Source organism: Protopterus annectens, chromosome 8.part1, assembly GCF_019279795.1.
Source record: "Protopterus annectens isolate FY-2018-M chromosome 8.part1, PAN1.0, whole genome shotgun sequence".
In the NCBI taxonomy this organism is placed as follows: domain Eukaryota; kingdom Metazoa; phylum Chordata; order Ceratodontiformes; family Protopteridae; genus Protopterus; species Protopterus annectens.
In genome coordinates this window covers 111,481,207-111,501,631 of record NC_056742.1, presented here as the reverse complement: position 1 = coordinate 111,501,631, position 20,425 = coordinate 111,481,207, and the positions used below count along the sequence as shown (strand labels likewise).

The window sequence follows — 20,425 nt, the reverse complement described above, 5'->3', positions numbered from 1 at the left end:
GAAGCTCCATCGTTGTGTAGGAGGATGACAGTGGCTATCCTCCATTCAGCTGGGATGAAGCTGGTGTTCAGGCTTTGGCTGACTAGGGTGCCTAATGGAGCTGAGAGCTCATGCCCGAGTTCATGTAGGATACAGCCAGGGATGTTATCAAGTTCCTTGGAGACTGCATTTTTTGCCTTTGAGAGGGCATTAAGGACCTGCTCCCTGGTGATGAGGGGAGGGGGCAGGTGCTGGGGATGTCCTGGTTTACTGATGGGAGGGACAGGGGGATGAAGTTTTCACTGAACCTGTCTGCCAGCAGGTTGGCTATATCTATGGCATCTGTGTATGTGGTGTTATTGACCACCAGTTCAGAGCAGATTTGGGTGTTACTTTTGAGATTGCAGACATATGTGAACAAGGCCTTGTGATTGTCCTTAGTGGATGTGGCCAATTTGGACTTGAAGTTAGCCTTAGAGGATTTGACCAGTGACCTTAGTTGCTTGTTCAAAGGAGAGGTTGCTTCCAACTTGGCACCTGCTCCTGACATCCTACTACACCAAAGGTCAGTATGCTACCTGCTGTGCCACTAATACTGCTATGATAAAATAAAATAAAATAATATATATATATATATATATATATATATATATATATATATATATATATATATATATATATATATTACATTTACTTAATATCCAAAGGAGGCAATAAGCCTATCTAGTCTGCCATTTTGAGTGGATTTAACATTCTACACCTTTCCATTCCTAACTCTTCCTTCATTATTTTTCACCTCTCCTATGCCCTTTTAACCTCTGTGGATTCCTTCTCTACCACACATTCCAGTAGTCCACTCCATGGATCCACATCCCTCTCTATGAAAAAGTACTTTGAACGATCCAGGGAGCAGTTAGTTCATACAATTGTTTGCCTGTACCTCCTCCTCCTCCTGTGTTTCTTGTTCAGAAAGAACCCTTCATAATCATCTGACGTGAGTTTTTGTACCTGTATTATATCCACTGTGACACTTACGGTCTCATGTGGAAACAGCTGTACTCTACTATCTAGTTATATTCCTTTCCCTCCATCCCAAAGACTATTCTCATCTGTGTGTCCTTCCAGCAGCCTAATGCCCCTTTCTCTTATACAGTCTCCAGAACTATGTACAGTTTTCAAGGTGTAGTCTGACCAATGACTGTAAAATGGAAATACTGCCTCCCTGCTTCTGGAATCTGTCTTCCTGCATATACCCCAGCATTCTTTTTGCTACTGCCACTGACCTTTGACTTTGCTTCCAATGAGAGTCCATGAGTATTCAACTCACCCCAGATGCTTTTTCTTACCTTTTTCCCATCAATTCTCATCCTCTAGCTCTTACTTCATACCAGACTTGTTGAAAACTGTGTGCAATATTTTGCATTTGTTTGCACTGAACTTCAGCTGTCACCCTTATGTCCATTTGTTTGGTCTTTCCAAAGCTGTCATTCGCTTCTTCCTCTCATCAGCCACTGCTGCAGCCATCATGGTGTCATCAGTACTAAAGCTGAACCTATTCATTACGCTCTGATTTCAGAGACACATACACTGAAGACTACTGAATACAGGACAAAATCTCCTAATTCTTGACATTGTTCATCTCACTACAACTTTCTATGCCCAATCATTCAAGTATGTAGCTATTCAGTTCTTTTGTCTTGATCATACCCATAATCCCTCACTTTTCCCATCAGCCTCCTATGAGAAGCGGAGTATAAGATCCCAATAAAGTTCAGACAGACCAGAATTACTGGTACTCCCATGTCAAGTTTACTGTAAACCATCATAACATTGCATCAGGTTTTACTGATAGCTAGGTTGGCCACAAAAGCATATTGGTTGCTAGCCTGGCAACTGCTGTCTTCTAGAACTACCAACCTTCAACTTATGATTCACTCATGATTTCTCTGACAAATTGTTGTTAAACTAACAGTCCTGTAGTTCACGATTGTTTTCCACCTCTTGTGCAAGGGTAGCACACTTGCTGCATTTGTTCCTCTAGCGCTTCTGCAATAGCCATGATCTGCTGCAAATAACTATAAAGGATAGCACTTCTGCAATAGCCATGATCTGCTGCAAATAACTATAATGGATTTTTGCTAATTTAGCAGACAGATTTCTGAGGACTCTGGGAAGAAACCCGCTCAGTCTTTTTGCTTTATATTTCCTAAGGGAACTGTGTGGGGGTGGGGTTATGTTATGGTATGGTCACTCAAATACATTAGGAAACTGGTAGGGAGTCAAAGACAAAGTAGTAGATTAAAATGGAAGAAAAGATCATGAATGGATGACGGAAATCAAGCCACAGGAAAGATAAAAGATTAACCTAGTTCATTCATTACAATGATACAGATAAAGGATAATTCACAAATAAAGACTTAATGGGACAGTCCAGAGATTTTTTTGTTTCAATTCTCGTCTTTGTTTACATTTTCTGTCTGGCTTACTGAGCATGTCCAAGAATTGGCTGCCAGCATTGGGAAGGAGTGCTTACAGGAAGGTACAGTGGTCTTAGACAAAGTCCATTTCATACTGCAGTTGTACTCATAACAGCTCTCACTGAGTCATTCATTAGTTTCACTTGTACTTTTTATCCTCAGAGAAAAATAGCCCTTCAGGAATTTTATGACCTGACTTGCTACTACCTTGCAGGAAAGCATATAAGCAATGCAAATCTAAGACATTAGTAAACAGAGTTTTCTGTTCATTTCATTTCATATTTTATTTTGCGTGGATTTATGAATGCTAAGCTAAGTGCTATGATGTTATGCATGAGTGCCACTTTCTGTCTAGAAAGCATCAGAATGATGCAAGTTTTGAACAGTAGTAAAAACAGTCTTTTTCATGTTTTGATTTCCATCTCTGAATACTAGCCAAGTGTAATGACTTTCTGATCTGCTGTAAAAACTAAAAAAGTGTGATGCAAGCAATACATACTGCTTTTTTTTAGGCAAGGTCTCAAAAACATCATTACTGATGTGAAATTAACCAATCAGAGCAAAATAAGGGTCATGCTGCTAAATGCTAGGAGCTTAAACCAGAAACTGCACTCTACACTAGAAGATGTAGATGTTTATGCAGTCACAGAAACCTGGTTTAAGGCCTCACAGATTACCCCAGCCCTGCAAGGCTACAATGCCTTCCACACCTTTATATGGTAAAATGACCAAAGGAGGCGGTGTTTCAATCTACATTTGAGATAAATTCACCTCTAGTCTAGTTAGACTGGACAACTCCATAGAGTTACTCCAGGTTCAGGTTATGGTGGGTAAGAGCCCCATTCAAGTCCTAGCCATGTTTAGATCCCCCTCCATGGGTCAATAACACCCACACAGCCTACTTAACCAAAATGAAGACAATCCAAATTTTACCAATCACACTGCTTATGTGGGATTTCAATTATCCCACTGTCAACTGGGAAACCTATTCTAGCCTCGCTATCACAAAAGTTCCTTGACTTTGCGAATTCAAATTTCCTGGAACAAACTGTTCATACCTCGACATGAGGAACAAACCCTCTAGATCTGGTCCTCACCAACATATCAAACAGGTGTACTGCTGCAATTGTTGGACCCTCATTAGTTAAAACTGACCACAAATCAGTCACCTTCAAACTGACACAACACCAGAACTCACAAAGGGTGAAATCAGACTAAAACACTTCAGCAAGGCAAACTATACCCTCCTAGGTGAAGGTATAAATACATTCCATGCCCCACCCCAAGTTGAAAGTGGTAACTACACCGAAGCTTACACTAAAGCCCTGTACAATCGCTTGTATAAGCGTATAAATTTGTTTGTACCAGATAGAATCAAAGCCAGAACCCCAAGTAAAATCAAGCTGCCATGGTGAATTTTCAACATCAACAAACTCTACAATATTGTCCTAGAAAACAAAGACAAGGACCCAACAATGGAAAAGCACCCTCCTCAGCCTTTACAGGCAAATAAGACAACTTGTCAAACCTCCAAGAGGTCCTTTGAGAGAAACCTAGCATGTACTGCCAAGGATAACCATAAGGCCTTTTACAGCTATGTACATAACCAAAAGGGTAGTACCCAAGCATGTGGAGAACTGGTGGCCAATGGTATCACACATACTGACCCCACAAAGATGGCGAACCTGCTAGCAGATAGGTTTGGCGAAAATCTCACTCGCTTATTCCCTCCTAACTTGCAACAAACCCTCACCCAAACTTCACTCCACTTTATATATCTGAAGAGCAGATCCTCAAAGCCCTGTCCAAGGCAAAGAATACTGCCTCCATGGGACAAGATGACATCAAAGGCTATCTTCTAAACAGGCTAAAACATGAACTAGCATCACCACTAAGTACCCTTTTCAATCATAGCCTAACCACAGGCTCTGTTCCTGCGGAATGGAAAACAGCTACAGTTCTTCCTCTCCACAAAGGTGGCCTAGTAACAGACCCGGGGAATTACAGACCCATAAGCCTGACCAGCCTCATCTGTAAGGCCACAGAATGTATCATTATGGACTTCATAAATAAAGACATAGGTGACCTTCAAACTCTGGATCCTACGCAATTCGGCTTCGTGAAGGACAGATCCTGCCTGTTAAATCTGGTGGATTTCTTTGAAAGTTTGACCAAGAATACTGGTGAGGGCAGATTTGTGCACACCTCATACCTCAACTTGGCAAAGGCTTTCAACACAATCCCACATTTAGCCATTACCAATAAACTTAGGCTGAATGTAATCCCCTTCGTTGTAAGATGGGTTGCCAAATGGCTTACAAACCAGACACACATTATCTCTTCTGTGCTGTGTAGATGCAATATTACTTTCTGGGATAACTTGTGAATTTTGGAGGCTAGACTGCATTCTAGGTAGTAGTACTTAACTGTGATATGATAGTGATGTATGTGTTGGACAAAGGTTTATGTTTAAACTCACCTGTGCAGGTGTACCATGTTTGAATTAGACCCCAGATAATGGCATTGCATTTGTCACATGTCTGTTTCACACTCTTGCTCTTTTCTTTGTAGAACCGGTGTTCCAACAAGCACCGTATGTTGGGTTCATCCTCCTCAGGGTCCTGTTCAGAAACAAAGAAATACAAGTGGCATCAGCACTCTCGCCAAGAGGTACCAAATCATTAATTTCTCATTTTATGATGACGGTAATCTAGACCAAATGCTTGTATCTGCCTCCATCACATAACAGTTTTTAGTTTCAGGCAGCTTATGAGTGCAACCAGAAACAATCTCTCATGACAATTTTACAATTTTTTTATTACATTTCAAAGTATACAAACATACACGTGCACTCACTCACTCACTCACACATTTACAAAGCCAAAAAAAGAATATTGGTCAAAGGAAGTATGTAATTTTGTAGTTTAAAATTAAAACATTCTTAACGACAGCATACTTACATCAATGTTTGAGAAATGAGTTAAGAGCAAAGACATATTTTTAGTACATGTAGTTTGCTAGCGTATAAAATTTCTTAAACTTAGGACTCCATTTTAAAGCAGTAACAAATATTTTAACATCACCAGTATAATGATTAACATTTCAAAAATTTACCACAAAGTATATGCACTTTGTAAAGGTACAAAACACGGAGCAAAGTAATATTTATGTTTTCAGCTGCTAAGGGATATCTTTCTACAAAAGGATAATGAATGTCTCATCTATGTGAGATGATCTTCAAACAAAACTAAGGAGCTCTGTATGCTTAATCTAACTGCAGATGTATAATTTTCCACGCCTTCATGTTATCCCATAAAATAATTTTTTCAGCATTATAAGTAGGTTTACAGACAGATAAGATACCCACAGTGAAGTAAAACTTTTTCTCTTTATGCCTCCAAATAATACCACTAGTCACATGAATCTGAAAATGACTCATCTCACTGTGACATCTGAAATCCTAAAATGCTGAATCGACTGGCTTCATAAAAAAATAATCAAAACATCTTTTATTAAACGTAACTTTTCTACTTTCAAACACAAATAAAAGCAGTTTATCAAAATGTCATTTAATTTGCTTTAATAAACTGGTTTCACCAAACTACAGCATGCAGTCTACCACACACTTCAATATTTTTTTAGTTGTTCTTACTCAAAGTTTTTCACACATGCACAAATGTTCTTAACAATGAAAAACATACAGCAAAACAGAATAGAGAAAAGAGGAAACTTGGAATATGGTGGAGAGAGAGTAAACCATGCTACTTCTACAAGACTGAGATTCTACAAAATATACTGCAAAAATGTAATGTGTACATATAATTGGTAGGTGTATCTAATAACATTAAAATATACATTGTTGAGGACTTCCAGTAATGGCACGAGTTGGTTAAGACATGCACGGGACTAATGCCACCAGTGCAGGAATAAAGTTATTAATCTAATGTACAGAGGATGTTCTTGAGTGAAAAAGTCTTATGGTTAGTGCCCTGGACTGCCAACTTTTTGAAAAACTGGAAAGGAGAGCTATGCAGGACAATAAAGCAGCAGGCAGACATGAATGTGTAGTGCCAAGCAGATCAGCAGGAATCAATGCTTGTTATGATATTTAATGAAATGCAGAAAGAATGCCAAACTTGACAACTATGTTAACGAGAATGATGCCCAGCTGAAAGAGGTAACAGATGTGGTCAGTGAGTTCTCGGACATCATACAATCCTTAAATGAGAATGAGGCACTAAAGGTGAAGGCATCAGCAGCTGAAGGTTGGCTGAATCTCTTGAATGCTACTTTGAAGATTGCACTAGAAGAGTTAATCTGCATTTCATTGGCATCCTGAAGGGAAGGGAATAAAGGAATCCAATCTTCATGTCTGCAAAGATATCTGAAAGGACCCAGCTAGCTACCTCTGCCTTTTCTACTGAACAAGTTCGTAGGACACCATGTGTCCGATGCAGAAGAGATCCTCATCATCCCTAGAAAAAGAAAAGTGTGTTCTAGTTTCTGGAAGCCAGGCACTAAGCTAGTGTGTGGCAATACAGGGGAATTTGTGGACATGATCTACTTGGCTGCAACCCACAGATGACTGGCCACATTTATTCCAGTCCAAGCATAAAGCAGGGCAAAGGGACTTCACTTTAAACTTCTTTATCCTGTAAAGCTTAGAATAACTTCAGCAACAGGTGTAGGGATTTGACACTCCTGAACAGGTGCTGAAGTCTCCATCTGATATAAACCTACAACAGCCGGACAGCACAGGTTTTCTGGGCAGCAGAAATGCAACAGATAAACAACAGGTGCTAGCTGTCCAGCGCAGAGGTTTGGAGAGATATTTCCACTATTTAACAAGTTATATGTGCTTATGGAGAGAGAATCTTTCACCAAGGAGCAGCAGAATCACTATGGGGGACTGAGAAGTGGAAAGAGGTTAAATGGTCTTAATAGCAGTTCTGATTAGTGGTCGGTAGACTACTATTGTGGTCTGTCCCATTGTCTGTTTTGAACCTTAGGTGGATTGTTCATAAAATCAATAACTATTTCTTTGTTGTTTTACAGTCCTTACACACTGAAAGGTAACTGGACTTAGAGAGATGAAACCTTGGCTTGACAAAATTGGTTCCTTGACAACACTTGTAAAAGGGTATATTAGTAGAATTTGTGGTACTAATTGGTTTTCTCAAGGGACTTTATGATTGATGACAGAAGGCTTAATGGTAGAAGCATTAGCTGGAATACTAACTTGAGGATTTTTAGCACTGGTGAGTATCACAGTCCCCAGGTGACAAGCTATGGCCATGTCTACTACTTTTTTATTCACATCAGTGGACTGTTACACAAACACAGCATGACAGATTTTATGGCAGAGCTGATTTAACTGTTAAAAGGGGCCCATGAACACTTGACTTTAAGCAATGGTAGCACGGAAAACACTGGTCAAAGTCAAAGTAAACTTTATATTGCACAGTAAGACAATTCAGTTTGATTACTGATGACTTTGCTGTCTGAGTGTGGGTAAGAACTTGTTACATACTGCACTATAGAGACTTTTCAGTACTGTTGGATTATTGCCTTAATGTCCAGTGTGAAGGGTACTGTTCCTACAGTTCAATAATCTGATGGCTAGTAGAAAGAAGATGTTTCTGCATCTTGTGGTTTTGCAGCTTATGCATCGAATGCACCTTTCTGATGTCAAAAGTGAAAACAGCTTGTAAGCAGGAAGAGTGCTATCCCTGGTTATTTTCCTTGTCCTGCTGAGACATCTGGATATGTGCAGGTCTTGTATGGATTGGACGGAGTTCCTGATAATCCTCTCAGCCGTCTTCAACATCCTCTGGAAGGACTGGTGCTTGAAAGCAGAGCAGCTTCCATACCATACAGTAAAGCTGTTTGTCAGTATACTTTCGATGGTGCCCCTGTAGAAGGTTGTGAAAGCCATTGATAGTATGTTTGCTCTCCTCCACCTATGCAAGAAGTGAAGCCACTGATGTGCTTTCCTAATGATGGTATTTGTGTTGGCTGACCATGTCAAGTCTTCTGAAATGTGCACCCCCAGAAATGTTGTGCTTTTTATTCTCTCAACTGTTTCTTCATTGCTTACGAGTGGAGAGTGCTCTCCGTTGATCTTCCTGTATTCCACATTTCTTTGGTCTTGTTGACATTTAGTGCAAGATTATTGCTATAACACCAACTTATGAACCGATTCACCTCCTCTCTGTAGGCTGTTTCGTCACCATTCCTGATGAGGCCCACAACTGTCGCATCATATGCAAATTTGATGATATGGTTTGAGCTGTGCTTGACAGTACAGTCGTAGGTTAGAATGGTGAAAACCAGGGGGCTTAGGACATATCCCTGTAGGATTCCAGTGCTCAGGGTGATGCTCTCCGATATATTTTGCCTATTCACACTTTTTGGGGTCTAGCTATAAGAAAGTCCAGAATCCAGTTGCATAGTTGAGTGCTGATGTTCAGTTGAACAAGCTTTCTGATCAGATTTTGCAGGATGACTGTACTGAAAACTGAACTGAGGTCAACGAAAAGTAGCTTCACATAGCTATTCTTGCTCTGCAAGTGTTTCAGTGATAAGTAGAATGAAAAGAAATAGCATCTCCTGTGGAGCGATAGGGTCTGTATGAAAACTCTAGTGGATCAAAGTCTGCAGGTAATCTGGATGTTATTACATCTTTGACCAGTCTCTCAAAGCATTTCATCACAGTGGAGGTGAGAGCTACAGGACGATAGTCATTTAGGGTAGCAAGTGGTGACTTCTTTGGCAGTGGTATAATGTCTGTGTACTTGAAATATTTGGGCACAATGGCTTGACTTTCTGAGTTTTGAAGATGTCTGTGAGTACATTTGTTAGTTGGTCTGCACAGTCTCTGAGCACTCTTCCAAGAATACTAGTAACCAGTATAAACAACGAACCTCGTTTTGGAAAGCAAGATGTAGTCGATGTCGATAAGGAGATAAAAAAGCAGAACCCAAATTCAGATTCAAAAATCACAGCAAAGCAAACTGTAACCAACCGAAAAGCCATCACACGTTCCACTAAAAAAGTTCTTTATTGACCTAGGTTTCGTTCATTCGAACTTCTTCAGAATACATACTACTGTTTCAACACCAGGTTTAAATATTATTTGGTATATTAGTTAATTGTTTAATTAATGTCATCAATTATCTCTAATGGTTTCTTAAAAGAGAAACATCCCATTTTCAAACAATTCATGTATATGAAAACCTAATGCAACTATACTTGTATAAAATACACATAAAAAATATATATATATATCCTATTCTATGACCACAAAAATGTAACTGTACTAAAGTGCACTAATAAAAACTAATACAACATTATGAAATATGTACATATAATCAAACATCATTTGTACAAGATGTCATAAAAACATACCTTACAATCCAATATCACTGTATTACTGACATAAATGATGTCCTACTGGAATTATATAAGAACTTGCAACAAATTCAAATAACAAACGCCATACCTAGAACAATGATAGTATATAATAATACACTAACTCAAATTACTAATTTATCTAATATAATAATACATATGTATTTTAATATATAAAAATTATTAATATTAACTAATATACCAAATAATATTTAAACCTTTCCAAAACGACACTCTTCCAAGAATGTTATCAGGTCCAGCTGCTTTCCTGGGGTTAACTCTTCATAGGTTCCTTCTGACATTAGTAGGGTTGAGGCTGAGCTCTTCCTCCCTCTGGTTGTTGGTGATTTTCTCTGCTGCTGTCTTGTTGCCTTCCTCAAACCTACTGAAGTAAATATTGAACTTGTTTAGGAATTCCGTATCATCATCACACTGTGAAGATGGGGACTTGTAATCTGTTATAGACTGGATGCCCTGCCAGAGGCGCCTGGTGCTTTGTAATACCATTGTGTTGTTGGTTTGATTTTCTGTATCTAGTTGAGCGCTATCTAGTTTAAGACATTATACAATCCTAGTCTCTTATCGGCAACATTTTCTTTTCCTCTCAGAGTCGGTTGCCACAGGGCGGGACCTGTACCTGCTCAATCAGTGCTTCAAGGTGCATTTGAATGGATATTGGCATATACTGGATTATTTCCTGGGTGCTTCAACCTTTGGGGGTTGGGAGATTAAGGTATGACCATAGTTAAATAGGGATAAACCAATACTACTGGTGTTCCTGGTTGCCAGAGGGGGTCCCCCATATAGTTTTTTTTTTTATGATAGTTTGTACATTAATTTTATGGTTTGGATAGCTGTTTGCTATTTTTTCTTTATTGGAGTTTGCACTTGAGGGACAACTTCGCCATGAGCTATTCACAGGAAATGTCTATTTCACTATAAGGGCAACTGTTATCACAGGTGTTAGGGGGTGACTTTTTGGGAAAGGACTGTTGGGTGCTCTCCTGTTTAACAGGCAGAGTTTTGAAAGACATCACTGTGCACTCTTCTTTGCCTTACGTCTTTGCTGAGTATAAAAAGATGGAATGTTAATGGGTTAATGAACACGGTCAAAAGGGACAAAATAATGAATAGTTTGAAGAAAGACAGTGCTATGATTGTTGGTTTACAGGAGATGGATTTAACCATAACTAAGCATCTTAATGTTGCTAGGAAAAATTTCTTAATTGAAGCAAATTCTAGCTCTGAGGGAGAGCAACTCTAGGGAGTGGCACTGTTGAGAAACAAATTTACTCAACTGGAAACAACAGGCAGGGTCGAGTATACTGAAGGAAGATGCAGTGGTTAAGGGGTATATTTGTGCCCTGATTATAACCCTGGCCTGTGTTTATTTTCTTCCAGGTTGTATTTTTAAAGTAGTTTGTGTGACATATTATTGGAGATTCTTTGCATCCACGAAGAAGTCTTAATAGTCCTAGGAGACTGGAACATGATTTTTCAACAACAAGAACAAGTAAAATTAGTTAAAGAAGCTCAGGCAGATTATCTAAGAGGGAATGGTGTTGTGCTAAGCTGCTTAAGCAGTTGGGTCTAGCAGATATAATGAAGTGTGTAGGGAAATAAGTTCACATATTTTTTGCAGTAGCATAACCACTGGTCCTGCATTGATAAGACTGTCATGAGTAACAAGCATGTGGATCTGGTAGGAGGTATCTGGGTAGCCCCCATAACTATCTCAGATCATACACTGTTCAAAGTTAACATTGACGGTGGAGCCTCATGTAAGGATGGTTTATCACTGGAGGTCTCAAACATACACGTTGAAAGTTACAGATTATAAAATGTTGTATCAGAAGGAATTAGGGCTAAGCTTCAACACTTGCTAGAAGGTCCTCCAAATTATTGGGAAAATTTAAAAAAATCAGTTGAGGGAAATAATACTTATGGACTCACAAGCTAAGAAAACATCACAGGGGTAAAAGTTAACCTCTATGAATCAAAATCTGACCCAATTACAAAAAACAGGGAATATCATGATTCCACAACAGACTCAAAAGTGACAGCTGATAATGCAGATACAAGAAATGGATGATAATAGGTTATGCTTGCAGCAGGTATTAATAAAGGAACTCTGCCAAACTGATTCACAGAAAGCTACAAATGCACTAGCGGGGAGACTTAGGCAATTAAAGGCTGCACGACATATTTTGCAATATGCTCTCTGGAGTCAGGGGTCTTATTAAGATCACAAAGAATGTCTTGCAATTGTTTGTAGAATACTATTCAAAGCTTTACACCATGCACTAATATCCCAGTGAGCTGCAAAGAGATGGAGTATTTAAGGTTTCTTCCTCTTTATAAGATAACGGATGAGCAGGATGAATCCCTTGCAAACAAAAAACTGAAGCTGAGATTAAAGAAGTTCTCAATAAGCAATAGAAAAAAAAGTCCCCAGAATTAGATGGTCTTCCGACCAAGGTATGAAAGATGGAGGGGTGATGATCTGGTCCGGGCCTGACAAAAGTTAATGAATGGAGTAGTCACCGCTAGGGTGATCCCAGGCTCTAGAAGCAGGGATTGACAGTCCTTTTATACAAGGATGGGAAAGACCCATAAAAGGTGTCTTTTTACAGCCTACAGCTATCTTGAATTATGATTATAAGGTATTTATGGTGATGCTAGACAATAGGCTAATTAAGATATTGCCAGTGATAATGCATCCAAACAAGTGCAGCTTCACAGGGGGAGCAACCTTATTTGAGCATATACTTAGAACCTTGATGATAGTGCAGGATGCTGACAGCTGTGGTATCTGAAGCATTCCATTTAATCAAAGGGACCTGTCAAGGATGTCCTTTATCACCCTTACTTTCTGCAATCTATCTGGAACCTTTAGCATTAAAGATTAACCAACCTACGTTAGGTAGGTACCAGTGGGTCAGCATGGAATGAAAACTTTTACTATACGCGGATGACACTTTGTTAACTCAGACAAATCCTGAATGTGATTTTAGACATTTATTGAATTTGGCATAAGAATTTGGATCACTCCTTGGTTACAAAATAAACTGGGATAAAACACATGCAGTGATTGTAAATACAGAACATCTATATACAGCTCCTGAATTCATTGCTCCTCTGCTTATTCAGGAAAGTCTGAAATATTTAAGGGTATGTACAGCTGCTTCATATGAAAAATCTAAGGATCTCACCCACCAACAGGATCTTTCTAAGATAAAGTCAAACTTACAGAAATGAGAATGCTTAAGTTTGGATATGGATAAAAAAATTAAAGTATTAAAACTGCTAGTCTTGCCCCATATCCTCTCAAGAGTGCCTCTCAAGAAAGCTCTGCATAGCTTATGAAAGGCTACTGAGGAACCTTCAAATCCAATGTGAAAGTTTGATACTGCTGCTAACTGAACTTTAACGGTTCAGGAACTAGCTTCTTCGTTAAAAAGTAATGTCAGAAATTCAAGGATATTATGTATAGCAGCTGAGAAAGGTTCAGCGTGATTTTGATGTGCTCAATATACAAATTCTTTCCATTTACTGGAAGAGTTTACATGTTGAAGGTTTATGTGAATATAAAAGTATATGTTGGACAGGGGAAGAAGCATAGGTTGTCTGGCTATTAAAGGAATTGGAGAAGCCAGGCCCGTCGGCCTGAGGTTTGATATGTCTGGATTAATCATGGCTCTCATGTGAGACAGGAGGTCTGGAATTGCATCCAGAGTTCAAGACTGGTGACTTAAGTGAGGGTCAAGAAGGGGAATCAAATGTGTCGAGGCCAGTAGGGTGCAATGAGCATGACTTTGCTCTTCAACATTGCAGCTTTTTGTAGGAATTTCAGAATTAGCAGGATTGGTGGATAGGCATAAAGTAGACCAGGGAGACCAACCGTGAAGTAGAGTATCTCTCAGTGATTCGACTTGTGGGGTATTAGGGCAAAGTAGCTGCTACATTTGTTGTTTAGAGAAGGGAAAAGAGGAGCAAGGCTGGTCCCACTGATGAAAAATAATTTCAGTCACATTCTTGTTGAGAGCACACTCGTGAGGTAGAAGAATGCACCTGCTCAGCTTGTCTGCTATTCAGACTGGACTTCCCCAGAATGTGCATTGCCATGAGAATGTGGTTGGATGAGATTGCCCATTGCCACACTCTGAGTGCTTCTCGACACAAGAGGTAAAATCTGGTCCCTCCTTGTTTGTTGATGTACCAAACATATTGTCTGTCTGAACTGCAATCATCCCTAAAGGAGAGCATCCTGAAGCATGGGCAACACTAACAGCACTGCTTTCATCTCTAGGATATAGTTATGCAAATCGGCCTCTTCAGGGGTGTGACGCCCGTGCCCTGGCCCAGCAATCAAGGAGTCTCAATCCTCACCACCCATATAGGAGGAAAGGATAACAAATACACACAGTAAAGTGCAATTTCCCTTAAGAGCACACAGAGATCACAGTCAGCCTAGGGCTGGTCACTCCTTTGCTCTCCAGGTCCCCAATAAGACTCCCCATAGGCAGAGCTATAGGGTCCAGATCTCAGCCTAGTGGGCAAGCTAAAACCTCCAGCACCCTCTCTGTCCAACTAGTGCTTCGTGTCCCTGCCCAAGTAGCTGACACACACACACACACACACACACACACTTTGAGAAGAGTTTATACAACCACACAGACACTCCTGGGGAAGACTAGCACAGGTTCTCCAGCTGTGCCCCTTTTTTCCCCAGACTATACAGTAGTATCAGCTGCACCACCCACTAATTTTTATCAGCTACTCAAAAGCCCTTAAAAGGGTGTCCAATTATTACTGTGAAATATTATTATCCAATTGGAAGTATAACTAAACAGTCAAGGCTTATTAAAGTGACTTAGTACAGTACAGGATCACTATATACATGCAATGTACTCTAGAGCTTAAATTATCTCTACACAAAACAGCCACAGTTGAAAGGTTTAAAAATATTTAATAATAAATAATAAAAACACAAGACAATACTTTTTACTACACAGTGCTAGTCAAGAGTTCAGAGATCACAGAGAAATACTTAAAATAATTCAGTAGTATAGTTCTGACATCTCACAAAACACTTAGAAATAGGTAGAAACTAGAAAGATTAGACTAAGGGAAAACACAAGTCTAAGATAAACTTACAAATAGAACAAAGGCAGTGCTGACTTGGATGGTCAAGACAAAAATGCTTAATGCTCTATGATTCTCTATGTTTTTAAAATCACATCCCTGGTTCACATTACATCATTCTTCACACTTCCCTGGGTTCCCAGGCTAACAGAAACTACATTTACATTATTCACCTCTGGGCAGAAACCAGAGCAATAAAGGACATTTATGCATGCAAAGTCTGGCCATTAACTCTGACCTTAAAACAATAGCAAGAATTCCTCAATCTAGACTGGCTGGAGCCGTGTTTACATCAGAGGGTCACAACATGCTTTACTTGGTCGGTAGATTGCACTGTTGTTACATTATTATCCAGTTCCACAGGTAACACTATTTTTACCATTTAAGACAACAAGCCTGTGGTTTACATTAATATTTGCAAATGACAGAATTATCTATAAAATTCTATCTAGCTAGGCTGGCAGCCTTCACAGGGGGATCAAATGTCTTGGACTTTTTTCCCCAGAAAATCCCCCTACCCCAACTAAGAGACAGTGGTCACTATGGCCTTCGGCTGAGGGGAAACAAATTGATGGCCTTGTAGAACCTGATCTGATTGAATCCAGCACTTGAGATCTTTTACTTCTGTGAATGATTCATATCAGAGCTGACATGGGTTGGTAAAGTATTGACTATTGTGTTGCTTGCATCCACTGTAGAATCCTCAAGTAAAATCTGGCTAAAGGTACTAGTGTTATTGTCGCTGACATTGATCCTAGAGCTTGAGCTTGAAGGACCAAGTGGGCTGAAATCTTGGTACTGCAGTTTATTTTTCTGATCTGTGATCTTATAGTTCAAGCCCTTAAGGAAGGTAGTGAAGTTATCATTGACTTTGTGTGAAACAGAGCTCATATGAATTCCAAATCCTGTGTTGGTTCCAGTTGAGACTTGTTGGACTTTATGGTTATCCTCAGAAGAAAACACGTCTGGAGAACCTGATCTCTTGCCCTTATTAATTGATGCCTGGTCGGGGCGGGAATGAGCCAGTTATCTAGATACAGAAACATCCGGAATCCTTGCAGTCTCAAGTGAGCTGCTACTACTGCCATACATTTGGTGAACACACTAGGGGTTGTGGTGAGGCCAAAGGGCTGAACTCTGACCTGGTAATGAATGGTAGGGTCTATCGAGCACATCCAGTCATCCTTGCTGAGAAAAAGGAGAATGGACTGAACCATGACCATCCTAAACTAGGTGTGAATTGGCTTGTTTAAGTTGCTGAGATCCAAAATTGGTCTCCAGTCACCTATTTTCTTTGGCACTAAAAAGAGCATTCAGTAGGTTCTGGATTTCTCTGGCCTGGTGGGACCTCTTGGATGACTCCTTTTTCTAGCAGCTTTTGTATTTGAATTGCTGCTTGTTCCCTCTGATTGGGTGGAACATCAGGGATTTTTCTTGATATTGGAGGAGGAAGGGAAAAGGGTATTATATAACCTCTGGAAATAATCTCTGCACCCAAGCATCTTTTGTTATGTCTAGGCAGGCTCTCTGGTGCAAGGATAAACAACCCCTGATTGTCACCAGAGGTGGGCAAATCAGGCCTCCCTTCTGGAGTGCTAGTAGAGTCTGTCAAAGAACGAATCTCTGGAACCCTGGTTTGGTCTGCCATGGGGGTGGCGTCTACCATTGCAGTTCCCTCTCTGCCTCTGGGGGAACTTCCTCCAAGTGTGTTCTGGAAAAGAGCCTGGGATTTATTAAATCACATCTTCTGACCATTGATTCCTAGAAAAGGATCTTTGAGGGGTCAAAAAATGTACGCCCACAGCAAACAGGGTCTTTTCATCCGTCTTACACCTGGATAATGTGTCCTTCACTTGGGGCCAAACAAAGAAGTGTTATCAAAAGGAGCATTGATGAATGAAGACTTGAAGGGCTTCGGAAAATCACATAAGTGCATCCAGGCATGTCTCCTGATGGCAATGCTTGAAACTGCTACTTTTGAGGTTCCTTCGGCTATGTGCAAAATAAGCCTCATGGAAGAACTGAAAATATATTGCAGAGTAGCTAAGTGAGAACTCACAGATGATTGGACCTCTGCAGAAATGCATCCTGACAGGGTATTTGATAGTTTCGTAGTCAAATCCCACTGTAATCTTGCAAAATGTGCCAAGTAATTCAACGACCTTAAGACAAAGATCGCTGAACCATAGGCATATTTCCCAAACCTGCCCATCACCCCTGACTCCCTGCTAGGGGATGAACAGTGGAACTTTCCTCAGCAAGTTCTTTTTGGTGGCCGCTGCCATGACCATGGCATCAGTGGGCATACCCTTACCCCAAAACTGACTATCCAAATGTGGTGCCATAATCTTGTCTGTTCCCCTAGGTATTGGCTCAACTGTGTCAGGTTCCTTCTACAACTGGCAAGAGACTAATTCAATAAGCTCATCAGTGGGCAGAGTAACCCAGAAGGTACATGGGCCAGTACCAAAAGCCTCCAGGATTACAGAGTCCTCGGATAAAGGGTTACTGGGAGTCCAGTCACCCCTCTGCTTAAAGACCTCAAGGATGTCTCTAAATGGGATATATTTATGAGCTGACCATGGGGACCCTCTACCTTCAATGAAGTCTGTATTTTCAGTGATGGTCTTCTCTGGGGGATTCCAAGTGATTCCTATTACACATCTTCTTTCTAAGGGACCTCCTCAGTTGGATGCTCCGAGGAGGTATCAGAAGAAATCAAGACACCCTGTTGGGAAGCCTTGGAGTCTCAGACTGGTTGTCCCTGTGGCAAAGAGTGATGAGGCTCCAAGCGCAGAGACATCAAAGTAGAAGACGTAGTATCTCAGGTGGTGGAGCCATCCATTCTGCTGAGGCAGAGAAAACCCTTTTCACAGCCTCAAAGGCAGACCGCTCTGGAGAAAAGAAAGATCTCAGATCCGAAAAGCTTTTGGACTGCAGTCATCCCCCATTCCGAAGGTAAGCTCCCTGAAGTGAAAGCTGGAGCCAAGCTATCTGGTTCTGAGGTGCAGAGACAGCTTCAAAAGCTTCAGAGTCGACTCCAACACCCCTGATCGAACAGGGAAGCTTTGGCTCAGAGTTATCTGAATCTGATGGAACCAGAGCACTCACACAGTAAGCTTCTGATCCAAAGATACTACTATCTTCAGATCCAAGCCTGAGGAGCCAGAAGGCTTGGATCCAATGACTCGGACAGCTGAAGGAGTCTGAGGAGGGACTTGTACAGGGGGTGTAGGAGAAGAACAGAACTCCTGACCCGAAGGGGTAGGAGCCTGTAAGACACCCATCTGACCCTGTGCCGAGAGAATCTTCATTACGCTTTCCACATCTTCTTCCATCATACTTCTAGAAAAACGAGTGGAAACAATAGAAAGGGACCTAGGTCTCTCCAAAAAGGGTGAGGTTCCCTTGAGGGCACCAGAAACACAGAAGGTGAATATCTTGTTCTGGGTAGATGAATTGAACCAGTACAACTGACAGCCAAGGAAGTTGGGTCTACTATTTTTTTCTTTTTCAGATCCAACAGTGAGGTTGGATCCATCTTGGCTCTTTTCTTAGATGCTTTAGAAACCAATGAAGATGTAGAAGCTTTGTGAGACAAGCTTTTTGACTGTTTTGTTTTGGGAGGCTGATCTGCAGATATAGCTTCTCTAAAGGCTTAGGGTAACAAGCCCTTTAAGATAAGCTTCTTTTTATATTCAACAAGAGCCCTGGGGTTGAACCAATGGCAAATAAAGCAATCTTTCTGGATATTTATTTATTTTTATTTTATTTTTTTTATTTATTTATTTATTTTACATTTGTTGACCGGGCTAGTCCAACTGGATATATGTCCATTTTCAGTGGAGGCCCGGGGAGAAAAGCTCCAAGGTCATAGTTAGATTAACAAAAACATTGATGTTGTTACACAAGATAATATACTGGTTAATACATATACAATTATAAACCTATAACAAGTGAGTACAATTAAATACACTGATGCTTACAGACCAAATAAGAGAAAACAAGAATTATTAAATATATGAAGTGGTATCAGACAATACACACACACACACACAGCGCACATATGCATGCACACACACACACACACAGCGCACACATGCATGCTCACGCACGCACGCACACACACACACACACACACACACACACAAGTATGGAGAAGAGACTTTACCTTGGGAACAAGCCAGGGAACAATTTGACTTAAGATGAAAGGCATAGACAGATTTTTCTTTGCTACAAAGTGAATTTGCCTCCAGGCTAACAGGCACTTCAGCAGAACTGGATTGGCCACAGTTAAGTGGTTTATAATGCTCAGGTAACAAGGAGGAAAAGCTGGGTCAACCACTGCATCTTTCCTGCATAGAATAATACAAGAACAGACATGGAAAAATATTTTTGGGAAGTGCAGCTGTCAGATATCATACCTAGGAATACTTGGCAGGAAAACTGCATCACTCCTGGGAAAACAATAAGGTATAGGAACTTCAGAATATTTGTATGGAAGTGCTTGCACAAATATGTTTACACACCTGCTAAACTGAAGCGGATGTTCACAGGTGCTTCTAGCCACAGTTGGAGATGTGAAGGTGGGGAAGTAGGAGACAGGTCATATTTTTTGGAGCTGCCCAAAACTGCATTAAATGAGAAGTGAGTTGGATAAGTTGTTAGCAGTACTGACAGGAAATGGAGAACTTAGACGGCATAGAGCAGATTTCTTTTTGGGTTGGTGGACAGGGTCAGTATGTCACAGAGTTTCAGTGAGCTTTTGGAAATCATTAGTTTGGCAGTGAAAAAGGTAATTACCAGAAGATAAAAACAGAAAGACCCCCTACTCTTCAAGATCTAAAATACTTAATGAAGGAGATTAGGGATAATGAAGAAATTGCACACAAGAACTGGGCCTCAAAGTTTATAGTTGAACCAAGTATACTTTCCTTGGGTTTTATACTTATTGTTTTCTTGTTAGTTGTTTTTCTTGTTAATTTACCTGTTGCTTCACTGGTAACATGTTCTGTAATAACAATATGGAAATGCATATCTAAGGAAATAATTGGCAACAAGATTTAAAAATGACAGTTTATGTATGACTGTGGATACTGGTACAGGTTGTCAGAAATGTATAATATCAATAAGCCAGAAGAATAGATATTCTGCAACCACTGGCATCATGTATGTGGACTGCCCTTAATACAGAACTGAGAGAGAAAAAAATGAACAAAATGTTTGCTCTCAAAAAAATATACACTACTGTCATCTTTATAGTTAGAAAGCAAGTTTCAAAATATCAAGAATTATGGTCTTAACCATAAACTAATCACCCAACAAAATCCTATTTATTCTATATTGTGTAGTGGTTAGTATAGGAGAAACGTCTAAAATTTGGTAGGCATTCCTTGTTGCACAGATCTGCTAAG

General features: G+C 40.2%; 1 protein-coding gene across 3 annotated transcripts in view; it reads right to left on the bottom strand.

Moving 5' to 3' along the window:
- DEF8 (differentially expressed in FDCP 8 homolog) overlaps positions 1 to 20,425 on the bottom strand; it is a 1,140,218-nt gene that overhangs the window by 655,989 nt on the left and 463,804 nt on the right. For all 3 annotated transcript variants that reach the window (XM_044081732.1, XM_044081731.1, XM_044081734.1), the window contains one exon: positions 4,936 to 5,077. In XM_044081732.1, coding sequence (XP_043937667.1) covers positions 4,936 to 5,077 — 142 coding nt within the window. The remainder of the gene's footprint in view (positions 1 to 4,935; positions 5,078 to 20,425) is intronic.